Source organism: Mesocricetus auratus, unplaced genomic scaffold (assembly GCF_017639785.1).
Source record: "Mesocricetus auratus isolate SY011 unplaced genomic scaffold, BCM_Maur_2.0 Super-Scaffold_100676, whole genome shotgun sequence".
Lineage (NCBI taxonomy): Eukaryota > Metazoa > Chordata > Mammalia > Rodentia > Cricetidae > Mesocricetus > Mesocricetus auratus.
The window spans coordinates 134,465,343-134,478,329 of record NW_024429266.1 but is presented as its reverse complement, the minus strand read 5'-3'; the positions used below and the strand labels follow the sequence as shown (position 1 = coordinate 134,478,329).

The following is a 12,987-nucleotide window of genomic DNA, read 5'->3' as shown; positions in this document are numbered from 1 at the left end:
GCATCTCTTCTCTGTGCTTAGGCCCAGAAAAGTCAAATTCCTTTGCTAAATAAACAGAAGTTGGGACTGGAGTTCACCCTGGGCCCAGCCTTGTACAACAGAACATTTATTCACTCACTTCAAGGTGAAGCCCACGAGGATCAAACCTAACTTAGAGTTTGCATCCAACAAGGAATCGGGTGCCAGTAAAACCTTCCAGAGAGACTCTATATCTCTGGATGTCTGGTTAGTTTCATGCTCAAGTTTAGCAGATCCTTCAACAAGTAGAGTCTGTTTCAATACACCCAAAACAGCTTTCGTTTTCTCCAGGGAACAGTTGGACTAGATGTCCTGGAGTTAGATTGACCATGTGACTAAGTCCAAGCCAAGGAAATGAAGACACATGTAAGAGAAGCTACTTCTGATCCTGGTTCATAAAAACCTAGTGTGGAACTTTATCTTCTTTTCTTCCCTGGTCCACTGTCAGGACAGAGGGACGGAGGGGGTCCAAAGTATCGAGACAGGAGGCCTGAATGCCAGAGTCTCTATGTGGCAGAGAGCATGGAGCCAGGCATGGCAGCACAGGCTTTTAGCCCCAAGACTCAAGAGAGAGGCTAATAATCCCTGTGAGTTCAAAGCCAGGCTGGTCTACATAGTAAGTTGCAGGTCAGCCAGGGCTACATAGTGAAGCCCTGTATAAAAGAAATAATAATTAAAACAAAAGAAATTAGCACAGATCTTGTTTCATCAGTAAAAAATGGACTCTCTTTAAAAGATTTCTTTTTTATGTCATGTGCATGAGTGTTTGCCTGTGTGTACATATGTATCTGGACCACATGCATACCTAGTGCCCAAGGATGCCAGCAGAGGATGTGGGATCCCCTAAAATTGGAGCTCTGTGAGCTACCATGTGGATGAGACAACTCTCCAGGCCTCCAAATAAACTTTTATTACCTCAAGCTCCCTAGCAAAGATGTTTTGGTGGTTGTCTATATGGACTGTCATTCAGGAAATGGTTCTCCTCTTCCCCTCCTGTCAGTGGGATATACACCACTATTAGACACTGGAACGGGGAATGGATGGTGAGTTTTGCCCCTAGCTAAATATAATAAAACTTATTGTCTACTGGGGTTTCGCAAGCTAAACAGGTAACTTTTCCAGGAATGCATTATTCCACTCCCAAAATAGGTTAATAAGAAAAGCAAGATTTGCAGGCACACTGGCTTTTTTTCTTTTTCTTTTTAAAATCACATTCAAGGTTAACTGAAGGAGGAAAACCACACCCTCTGATACAGTGTTCCTAAGAGGCCACTCACTGGAGAACAGTGAAGCCCCCCTTCCCCCCAGGACTTCTGGCTCCCACCTCCACCCTTAGACAATGCCCGAAACAGTATGTTTTAAGAAGCACCAGCCACAAGAAAGGAGAGGAAGAGACTCTAGAGAGGCAAACACCAGAGACTTAGGGCGAGGCGCGTTGGGTCTCTTCCGCGAGCAGGGCTGCAGTAGAGCGCGTGCTCGCCCGCACACCCACAACCCCACACTACACATACACGCAACAAAACCTCAAGTCCTTCCCGGCTGTCCCCCACGCCCTTCCCACGAGATGAGCAGCAGGCTCCTGGGTACTGGGAGGAGATGCAGCAGGGAAAGAGCCCGCGGGGAGCTGGTGCCTGCCACCCCCACGCGGGACCGCAACGGGCAAAGGGCGCGGGCCGAGAAGGGCGGAGCCCTGATTGCCTGGAGATGCGGAGCGCCCCCGCCCCAACGCGCGCGCTGACCACGCCCTCACGGACTGACCACACCCCCTCTGCGGCGGGCGAGAGGCGGGGCGGGGCGCGGTGTATATAAGGCGAGGGGCGGGCGCCGCTCTTTTGTCTCTTGCTGCAGCAAGGCGAGTGGGAGTACCTGGAGCGCGAGCTCGAAACCAGACTCCACGGTGAGGCACATCGCTGGGTTTAGGGCCTACCCTGGGTGGGGTCGGGGCAGCTTGTGGCTGGCGGGCGCGTCCCCCCTGGGTTGCAACAGGCGACCCGGCGGTTTGGAACATTCCGAGGCTGGCCGGCCACGCCCTGGGACTTCGGAGGGAGGGTGTGGTGGACGAGCCCCGTATCCTCGGCCTCCGGGCTACGGGAACGCCCCGGGCCGGGAATGCCACGTCGAGAGGTGTCCGCGGAGGGCGCAGGATCCAGGGATCGCTGGTCATCCCCAAGCCTCAGGCCACCCACTATCGCCTTGGTTCGCCCATCAGGGTTGTAAGAAAATGGCAGACAAGCCGGACATGGGGGAAATCGCCAGCTTCGATAAGGCCAAGCTGAAGAAAACCGAGACGCAGGAGAAGAACACCCTGCCGACCAAAGAGAGTGAGTGTGCCCCCGCCTCCGGGTTCCCACCCCAGCCTTCCCTGCTGTGCCAGCCCGGCACCCCCACCCCCATCCGGCCACTATCCTCCCACCCGAATCTGAGAGGCCACAGCCACCTTTCCAGTTACACAAAGCACTTTGTCCCTTCCAAACCCCTTCTTGTCCCCAGGCCTCGTGGGTGCCTCACCCACACCAGGTTTGTGGGGGCGGGGGGGGGCTGCAAGGTGGCTGGCTCCTGCCTCCAATGCCCACATCCCGCCCTCCGCAGCCATTGAACAGGAAAAGAGGAGTGAAATTTCCTAGACTGGAGGATCTCTCCACCCCACCCCACCCCGTCATCTCCGAGACCCCCTCGTGATGTGGAGGACTAGCCACCTGCAAGATGGACGCGAGCCACAAGCTGCACTGTGAACCCGGGCATTCCGTGCCGATGCCACCGGCCCGCGGGTCTCTGAAGGGGGACCCCTCACTAATCGGACTGCCAAATTTCACCGGTTTGCCCTGGGATATTATAGAAAATTATTTGTATGATTGATGAAAATAAAACACCTCGTGGCATGGCTGGCGTGGTCTGAATCTTTTAGTCGAGTACGCGTGGGCAGAGCGGCACTGGAAGTGAGTTGTGCCACAGAAACGGGCGGGGTGGGGGGGCATCACTCTTATTTTGGTTTTACGTGCTTTGCCTTAAGGTTTCCTGGGTTCTCAGCCGCTTGGCTCTCAATGCAACCCTCGTAAAATTTAACTCCATTTTGAAATATGCTGCCCAAACGACTAAGATGTAACCTCTTCCGTCCTGTAACCTCTCACGCATAACCAGAAGCAGTGATTTAAAGTCTGAGAGGAAAGGGGGCAAAGAGTCATTCTAGAATGTTGGGATTGGGCGAGGTCAGGGTCGGTCCCTCACAAATACACAAGGTTTTCCTCTAGATGTTACAGAATGAGATGAAATTTAAAAAAAAAAAATCAAAGGCCAGGTTTAGGGAAACAACTGTTTTATCCGAACTTGCAGAACGGACATCAGAACGACACCACAGGGAACAGCTCAGGTTTGGGGAGGGTTTTTTGCTTTGGATTTTGGGGTTTTGTTTTCTGTCTCTGAACCTTCTGCGAATGCGTTAGCCATTAGAGGAGCAGTGTTGTCTGAGCTGCCCCGGCTGAGATCTGCAGGAAGGGTGGAGGTGAGAGGAGGGAGTGTGGCTGCCTTGCGGCTGAACTGAAGGAGGTCACACCCTCTCATGACCCTCGGGGAAGGGGTGGGACCAGCCCACGAGGGGCCTAGTGGAGGAGGAGGAGCCCAGGACTACTGGGCTTGAACCAGGTTTAAGATTACAGGGGTGGCCTTTTCCTGGAGGAGGGGCAGGAGTAAGACAATTGGACAGGGTTTGTCCCACATTTTTGTCTTTCCCCCAAGGAACTTGACAAATGGTTGTGGGCAGTTAGTTCAAATGAGGTGTATCCTCCGGCAACAAGAAATTTAAAACCTAGCAGTGAGACAGGCAGTCAGGGCAGATCAAAGGCAGATTGGTTGGGAAAACTGCCTATTTTACATAAAGGCGCAACATAAGGGACCTACACTCTCAGTTCCTGCTGCTGGTACCTGGAGGCCTAAATGGGGAAGGATTCCTTTTCACTGGAAATAGCGATTCCCCCATGAAGCTTTTATAGTGACCCAGGACAGGATGAGCAGTCCTAAACTTGAGTAAGAAGTCTCTAGTTGATGCTCTCCTAAGTGGGCCTGATCTCAATTAGTTCAGAAGAAAGAAAAGAGAGAAAGAGAGCATACTGATCATAACTCACTTCACCTGGTCCATCTTGGTCATGCTAAAGCCACACAGATACCATGCTTCCCTTTTCCCGCGCTGGTTTGTTGGCTCTTGTACCTTGATTGGAGGGCTAGAGCTTGATGAACCTGGGATAATTACCATGCTTTAGGGAAGCCAAGCATACTCATTTTCCTCCCTGGGCCCAATCCGAGGTAGGAAGGAAGTTCTGTTAATTTACAATTGTGGCTAATGACGGAAGGCTGCCTATTCCCTAAGAGGCCAGCTCTGTTAGTCAGCATTGTCACTAGAAGAAACACCTGTGAGATGGAAATAGAAAAGATTTCTTTTGTCTTAGAAGCTCCAGTTTGTGTTCTACTGACTAACCCTGCTCTGGATCTGTGGTCAGGCAGAGGCAGCGCGTCAGAGCAGGGCTGCAGAGCAAAGCAAAAGCACTCACCACCAGAACACATGAGCAGCAAGCAAAAGAGGAAGGGGTGGGCGTGGGGGGGGAACCATCCCACAATACACCTTCCACTTGGCACCAGCTCTTAAAAGGTTCTACCACCTCTCAACAGTGCCACCCTAAGGATCAAGTCTCAACCATTTCAAGATCCAAATCATCTGGAGAACCGTGTATGTATGTGTAGGTTAGGAGATGTTTTTTGAGCTAGGCATGGTAGTGCAGACCTATAATCTCAGCCCTTGGGAAGAGGGGTTAGGAGGACTTGGAGAGCTACCCAGTGAATTAAAGAGCTACTTGAGACCCTGTCTCAAAGAATAAAAAATAAGGATACTGGGAAGCTTATTTCTACAATATTAGGAGGCCATGTACAAGTACCTATCACTGTCCTGGGTCTGCAGAATTTTGTTTGGTTTTTTTTACATGCAAGTAACGCTAGAGACATAAGCAGATGAGGAAGTCAACTGTGAGAGCAGTGGCCTTGGTGAAAGAGGAAGCGTTTGAATGAAGACAAGAAGTGAGAAGAGAGTGGGATTTGCTCAGCCGTAGGCTCCTCCTCCCGTTGACACCAGAGCATGCTCAGTGAGGTGAAAGAGCGAGCCCTGAATAAAAACAGAAGCCACCTCAAAGCGAACCCAGGAAGGAAGGTGGGTGTGTTGTACCCTGTAGTCATTTGGAGGCCACTATAGATTTGGGGGTCAAAATAAAGTGATCCGAGAGGTATGTGAGAGTGTGGGAAGACACAAATAGTATCACCAGCAGCAGCACCTCCCCCAGCACAGCCGGCTCCACCAAACCAACCCCATCATCACTAGTACTTTACTGCTGCCGTAATCACCACAACTCATGACACCCACACTGTCCACAACAGCTCCTCCATGACACCATTACCCTCACAATCACCATTACCACCACCACCATTCACAATCACCATTACCACCACCACCATGTCACCAACACCACTATCCCCTTTACTACACCTCCCCCACTATCATAATCACTACCATAATCACTGGCCTGTCCTTGGGGTTCTGACAGGATACGCCCTCAGCTGCAGCCACTAAGAGCACCACCTGTGCACATTCACTAAATTCCCTTTTAAAAGGGCCCTACCCACCTCCCATCCTTCTCCCTCTCTCCCCCTCTCCCCCTCTCCCCTCTCCCCCTCTCCCCCTCTCCCCCTCTCCCCCTCTCCCTCTCTCCCTCTCTCCCTCTCTCCCTCTCTCCCTCTCTCTCCCTCTCTCCCTCTCCCTGTCCTGCTCTCTCTGCCTCTCTCTTTCCCATTCTCTTTCCCCTTTCTTCCTCTCCCCTCTCTCCCTGCCCCCAGGCCAGTCTCCCCCCTCCCCTTTTCCCTTTTTATGATCCCTTTCCCTAACTTTAAAAAAAAAAACCCTCTGCTTGAATCCTGTCTCATGGCGTCTTTCTCTTGCATGCTGCTGCTTTTCTTAAATTATAACAATCACCATCCTCACACTGATACCATCATGCTTGGTGCCTATGGCCAGAAGAAGGTATTGAATCCCCTGGAACTAGAGTTATAGATAATTATGAACTACCATGTGGGTGCTAGGAATCAAATCCAAGTCTTCTGGCAAAACATCCAGTGCTCTTAAGCACCAAGGCATCTCAACAGGTCTTTGTTTTTAAATTCCCTTTTGTGTGTGCATGTGTATGTGTACATGAGTGTGTGGATACATGTGCCCATACTTGCACATGTAGAGACCAAAGGTCAACATGGGACATCTTCATCTACTGCATGCTCGATACCTTATTTTTTTTATTGTTGTTTGTATGTGTGTATGTGTTCCTGTGTATGCTGTGTAAATGTGTGTTTGTGCGTGTGTGAAAGCAAAGGTGAGCACACCAGCACTTGTATGGAAAGTCAGAGGACAACCTTCAAGTCTTCACTTTTTCACCCTGTCTGGCACAGCCTCTCTTTGCTGCAGCGTAAGCCAGGCTCACTGGCCCAGCTTCTAGAGCACCTCCCATCTCTCCCTCCTGTCTCTTTGTAGGAACACACAGGACCTGCAGATGCCTGTACTGTTGTAACCAGCCTGTTTACATGGGTTCTAGAGACCCTAACTCAAGTCGTCAGGGTTGTAAAGAAAGCTTATTTTTTGAATGGGGATCTCTCACTAACGCTGGAACTCACTGTTTGGGCTTGACTTGCTGGCCCATGGGATCTGCCGTCTACAAGCACTGGAGTTACAAACGCATGCTTCCACACGCAGCTTTTGACGTGGCTGCTAAGAATCTGAACTCAAGTGTCTGTGCTTGTGCAGCAAGCACTTCACCCACCGAGCCATCTCTCCAGCCCTTTTTAAAAATTCTTATGTACTTATTTTATGTGTAAGAGTGTTTTGCCTGGCCGGGCAGTGGTGGCGCACACCTTTAATCCCAGCACTCGAGAGGCAGAGGCAGGCGGATCTCTGTGAGTTCGAGGCCAGGCTGGCCCGACAGCCTCCAAAACAATACAGAGTAACCCTGTCTCTTAAAAACCAAAAAAAAAAAAAAGAGAGAGAGAGAGTGTTTTGCCTGCATATATGCATATACACCACGTGTATGCCTGCTGTCCTTGGAGGCAAAAAGAGGGTATCAGATCATCCCCTGAAACTGGAGTTACAGATGGGTAACCCACCGCTGTGGGTGCTCCTGAGCTGTATAAGAAAGCAGGCTGAACAAGCCAGGAGGAACAAATCAATTAGCCGCACTCCTCCATGGCTTAGCTCCTGCCTCCATCTTCTTGCCTGGAGTTCCTGCCCCAACTTCCCTCAGTGACAGAGTGTGAACCAAGAGTTGTAAGCTGAAATAAAGCCTTTCTTCCCCACCTTGCCTTTGGTTAAGGTATTTTATCACAGCAATAGAAACCAAAGAGAGCACCCAAAGTCTCACTGACTTACAACAACAAAAATAGGTACTACAATCATATTACTAGCAGTTGCTACTCAGTTTCTCATCTGCACTCCTTTTTCATTCTGAGAGGCAGGGAACAAGCAGGCCCTATCTAGGACACAAACGTTGCTATGGCCAAAGGAGAAGGTTACACAGAGTCACTCAATGGTGTCTCCCTCTTCTCAGACTTGACTTCCATCCAATCACACTAAGCAAAGCAAATCATGCATCAAGGTACTATCAGACACAAGCCATCAAGCTATGGTGTCTAATTCTGTCATGAGGAGAACAAGAAATAATTAGTAACCTGGGGTAGTTTGAATGTGAGATGCACCCACTTGATCTCCAGCTGGTGGCTCTGTTTGGGAAGGTTATGGAGCCTTTAGGAGTGGAGATTTGCTGGAGGAAGTATGTCACTGAGGAGCAAGCCCATTTCCTGTTCTCTCAGCTTCCTGACTGCAGGCCAGCCTCGGGCTTCTCCTGCTATGCCTTCCCCAGTGATGAACTCTAACCCTCTGGGAAAGCAAAGCAAAGCAAAATAAACCCTTTCTTTCCTAACTTCCTTTGTGTCAGGGTATTTTATCATAACAAAAGAATAACCAATATAAAGGCACAACACAATTTATTGTGTGTACCACAATGCATATACAGAGAAATTTTTATAGAGTATCTTTCTTAAATCAGACACATTGACTCCCACCTGCAGTTCCAACACTGCAGAGGTGGAGGCAGGAGGATCAAGAGTTTCAGGTCATCCATGGTTACATTGTGACTTGGAGCCATCCAGGGTAAATGAGACTCTGTCTCAAAAAAAAGGTTTTTAAAGATTATCTTTTTTTAGTAGGGCATGATGGCACACGCCTCTAATCCCAGCACTCAGGAGGAAGAGGCAGGTGGATCTCTGTGAGTTTGAGGCCAGTCTGGTCTACAAAGTAAGTTCCAGGACAGCTTCCAGTTTAGAAACCCTGTCTCTAAAACCAAAAGAAGAAGAAGAAGAAGAAGAAGAAGAAGAAGAAGAAGAAGAAGAAGAAGAAGAAGAAGAAGAAGAAGAAGAAGAAGAAGAAGAAGAAGACTATCTTTCTCTATTTCACCTTTGTGTTCCAATGGGAATCATGTTGATTCGTGTTTTTACAGTGTAACACTGTAAAGTTATCCTTAATTTTTATTTCAAAAAGAGAAATATCATCAAATATTTGACCGATTAAGACATGAGGTCCCTGATGATGAGTTGATGATGGCTGTCACTTTGCTGGTGACAGGTTAAGGAATAATGTGGACTGTGATCCTAGCACAGGAGCCATGGGAGGAAACCTGCTTGAAGCTTCTGGGGAAACTGTACATAATGAAAACATACAAATGCCACTGTTGAAGGATGTGATGTTTGAACCAAGACAGTCATCTTGAAGTTATTAAAGGAAACTGAGCTGAACACGAAGGTAACACTAAGTGCTAGCTGAGCCCTGGAGTCACAGAATTTCCTAAAAGGGCTGTGTCTTTGAACTTCTTGGGTGAGTAATAAACTTCCCTGTGCCTAGTCAGACGGCTCCGCAGGTAATGCTCCTGCCACGCAAGCTTGAAACAGAGTTCCAGCGCTGCCATGCCGGTGCCCAGAGGGTGAGACACAGAACCTGTGTCTGCTCAGCCAGACTAGCCTTATGGGCGGTGAGCTCCGGGTGCGGCTTGACAGCTTTGTTCGATGAGTAAGGTAAGGAGTGACTGAGGAAGGCTCCGAATTCAACCTCAGAGCTCCACAGGCACATACACACATGTGCACATGTACACAAATGAAAACATGTATACCCACATGGGAAAAACAAATCAGTTTTCTCATATTTGCAAACTCTGTAGTTGGGTTTTCTGTTATCGTCAAAAGAACTCTGACGCCCACCGTCAGGCATCAGAGAAGTCTAACATCAGAAGCAATGCAGACTCAAGCAAGAGAAAGACCAGCAGATGGTGACTGGCTGCAAGCATCTAGCAATCAGCACGATGGTCCAGCAGGTAAAGGCACTGCCACCAACCTTGATGCCCGGCAGCTTCGGTTCAGGCTTTTGGGACCCTCATGGTGAAAGAAGAGAACTGACTCTGTCAAGTCGTCCTCTGGCTCTGCATGTCCACAAACAGATATAAGTAATGTGAATTTTTTTTAAGTTAGGGACTAGAGAGCTAGGTCTGCAGTTAAGAGTGCCTACTGCTTGTCCAGAGGACCCAAGTTCAGTTTCTAGCACTCATGCTGGGTGACTCATCGCTACCTGTAACTGCAAGTCCAAGGGATCCAACGCCCTCTTCTGGCCACTGTGAGCACCTGCACACGTATGGTGTGTGTGCACGAACACACACATGCACACACACACAAGAGCAGCACATGCCCTAAACTGCTGAGACATCTCTAGGCACTTATTTATTTCTTGAAACAAGGTTTCATGCTATAGCACCGGCTGGCCTAGAACTCACTATCTAGCCCAGGTTTATAGGGAGAGGTCTCACGGACCTGCAGCACTGACCACGCCCATTCGGGCATGGTCACAGGTATACGTGGGAGAAACAAGGGATAAAAGAGGGGGCAGGAGGGAACCACGCTCTCTCTTGGATGTTGGTTGAGGTCCGGAGAGCAGAGTGCTTCTCAGCTTCTCATGTAAGTTATTTCTCCCTTTCAAATAAACATAGTATGACCCCCCCCCCATTCCCAATATCCTTGGTGTGGTTAGTTTCTCGTCTACACAGGTTGACCTCAAACTCACAATAATTCTTTTGCCTTAGCCTCCTAAGTTCTGACCTGTCAGATATGAGCCTCCACACCACCCTCTGCTTTATATTGTGAGTGCACAGTGTGTGTGTGTGTTGAGGTAGCCCAGGCTGTCCTTAAACTTGCTATGTAGCTGAGGATGACACTGAACTTACCCTACTACCTCCACAAGTTCTGGGATTACAGGTGTGCACCCTATACCAAATTTGTATGGTGCTTGGGACTGAACCCAGAGATATGTGCATGCTAGGCAAGCACTAACAATTGTGACACATACTCAGCCCTTGATTATAGTCTTCAGATAGGATTCCTTCTCAGAGAAATTACTTTTGCTCTTAAGGTCTTCAACTGACAGGATGCCATCTTCCCATAAACTAATCTCTTGTGACTCAGGTCACCAAAACACCTCTGCATCAGCTTCTAGATTGTAGGGGACTAAATAACTGAGCACCACACTCTACCCAAGAAGACACATGGCATCAGCCACTGTAGTTCCCTTTGTCTCCTTGAAGATTCTAGGTTCATCTGCTGCTGGCCTGGCCTGCATGGAGAGCACAGACAGGAATGCAGAGACCAGCTCCTACAGAACTGGGGCCAGGAAATGTCTGACCCCGAGGGCAGAGAGGGCGGGTGGAGCCTGAGGGCAGAAAGGACCCTCAGAGCCACTCGGCCAGACCTTGGGTAATGCTCCCAGACCTCCTCCTCCAGGACAGAAATAACCTCTTAGAAGTTCACTCCTTGTGTTTTCCAAGTATGTAGCTCAGAACGAATCTATGCAGCACAAAAATCAGAGAAACAGTTTGTTTAAGAAAAGTATTAGACAAAGGACCAAACAAGAAACATTCTAAACTTTTTAACATCTATTTATTTATTCATTGTGAGCGCCCGCGCGCGCACGTGTGTGTGTGTGTGTGTGTGTGTGTGTGTTTTCAGGAGTATGTTATCCCTCTGCCATTGCACAGTGTGGGACTTGGGGATCAAACTCAGGTCCTCAATCTTGGCAGCAAGTACTTGCTGGGTCATTCTACCAGTCCTTATCTTTTTGTGTGTGTTGTTGTGTGTGCATACGTGTGTGACAGGGTACATGTATGTGGAGGTCAGAGAACTTTGTGCAGCCGGTTCTCTTCTTATGTGGTTCCAGAGGATCCAACCCAGCCCAACAGGCTTGTCATGGAATAACACCTTTCATTGCTGAGCCATCTTCACAGGCCTGGAGACATTTGCAAAGAACACAGTTCATGATGACAGAAATAATACTGAAGAAAATGTGGGGGTTGGGGGACAACAGCTGGGAATGTCACTCAGTTTGTAGAGTGCTTTCCTAGCATGCCCTGGACTCTATCCCCAGAGTCACATAAACTAGGCATGCTGGCACATGTACAGAAGCCAGAGGATCAGAAGTTTGAGGCCATCCTCAACTCCAAAGCAAACTTAAAATACATGAGGCTGTATCTCAAAACAAACATACAAAAAAGATGACGACTCATCCATGAATCCTTCTCTTTCTGCACAGAATCCCTACCACCTACACAGGCACGCACACTCTGTTAGCTCATAGGAGAGAGCCAGGCCCAGATGGTTCCACAGATGATTTCTTTCAAAGCTGCAAGAAAACAATAACTTCAGTACCTCAAGATTTGTTTCGGTAGCTAAAAAAGGACATATGTCTCCCATGATGACTAATCTTGGATGTCAGCCTGACTGGAACCTCAAAGCATTAGTTCTGGGTATGTCCTTAGAGTGCTTCCAGAGGACATGGGCACGTGTTAGGGGACTGAGCTGGGAAGAGCGTCTCTCTATGGAGGTGGGCACTATTCAGCCAGCTGTAAGTGTAGATAGAGCAAAAGAGCAGAAAAAAAAAAACCATGGATACACACACACACACACCCTGTCCTAGAGCTGGAACACCCTCCTTCTGTGGCCTTCAAGGGACTTGGCGCATGCTTCAGACTGAAAATTACAGTATCACTTCCCTAGCTCTGAAGCTTTTGGCCTGGGCCTGAGCTGGGTCTCCAGCCTGCAGATAGCCTGTGATGGGATATCTTGTACCCATATTAGCCAACCACCCCAATAAACCTACCTTCATGAACCTGTATCTATAGAGACGCTGTTGGTTCTCTTTCTCTGGAGAATCCTAGATAGTTCAAGTGGCGACTTTGATATTAATCTTCTTTCTCTTTTTAATAGATTCCTCTGTTTTAATTGTATGTGTATGAGTAAACACATGTATACATGTATGAGAGACTAGGAGTGAGACAGGCTCCCTGGTAGGGAGAGAAGCCACAGCTAGATAATAAGGATGTCTAGCTTCCAAGATGGCTAGCTTCTTCCTCAACTTCCTGACTTTAGACAATATCCTGGCAGCTTAAAACAAAGGCCTTGTGGGATCTTGTTTCCCTGCTGGCAGGCCCCAGCCGATTCGCTTCCTCAACAAGTTTGAGGCTGGATCAAGACCTATTTTTTGTTATACAACAGTTGTGGGTCAATTCTGTCTTTCTTCAAACTGACCAACCTTCCAAGACTTAAAGAAAAAACAAAAAAAAGACTAGAGTTTTCAGCTTTCTGATCTCCCCCATCCACCCACCATGCAGCAGCCATCGCTGCGGCCTCCCCGAGAGTCTTTTTCTGAGTGTTTGTTGTTTGCTGTGTGCGTGCGCATGTCTTTCCTCAACCCAATAAACACTTCTTCAACTGCTGACTGTCTGCTGCTGTCTTCATTGTCTATTTCCCCACTGCTACTTGTTGTGCTTGAAATTTTTCCTGCCTTTTAATTCTTTAATGGCAGAG

General features: G+C 48.5%; 1 protein-coding gene across 1 annotated transcript; it reads left to right on the top strand.

Annotated features, from left to right (window-relative positions):
- Positions 1 to 1,771: 1,771 nt before the first annotated feature.
- Tmsb10 (thymosin beta 10) lies at positions 1,772 to 2,901 on the top strand. Its single transcript, XM_013119229.3, has 3 exons — positions 1,772 to 1,915; positions 2,228 to 2,339; positions 2,608 to 2,901. Exons 2-3 carry the CDS (start codon positions 2,240 to 2,242, stop codon positions 2,640 to 2,642), a joined length of 135 nt encoding a protein of 44 aa, XP_012974683.1. The 5' UTR covers positions 1,772 to 1,915; positions 2,228 to 2,239; the 3' UTR covers positions 2,643 to 2,901.
- Positions 2,902 to 12,987: the final 10,086 nt, after the last annotated feature.

Excerpts from the sequence above, each read along its gene's own strand:
- Tmsb10 (XM_013119229.3), top strand. The coding sequence starts at position 2,240 with ATGGCAGACAAGCCGGACATGGGGGAAATCGCCAGCTTCGATAAGGCC. Across the intron at positions 2,340-2,607 it reads CACCCTGCCGACCAAAGAGA|CCATTGAACAGGAAAAGAGG; the intron begins GTGAGTGTGCCC and ends CGCCCTCCGCAG.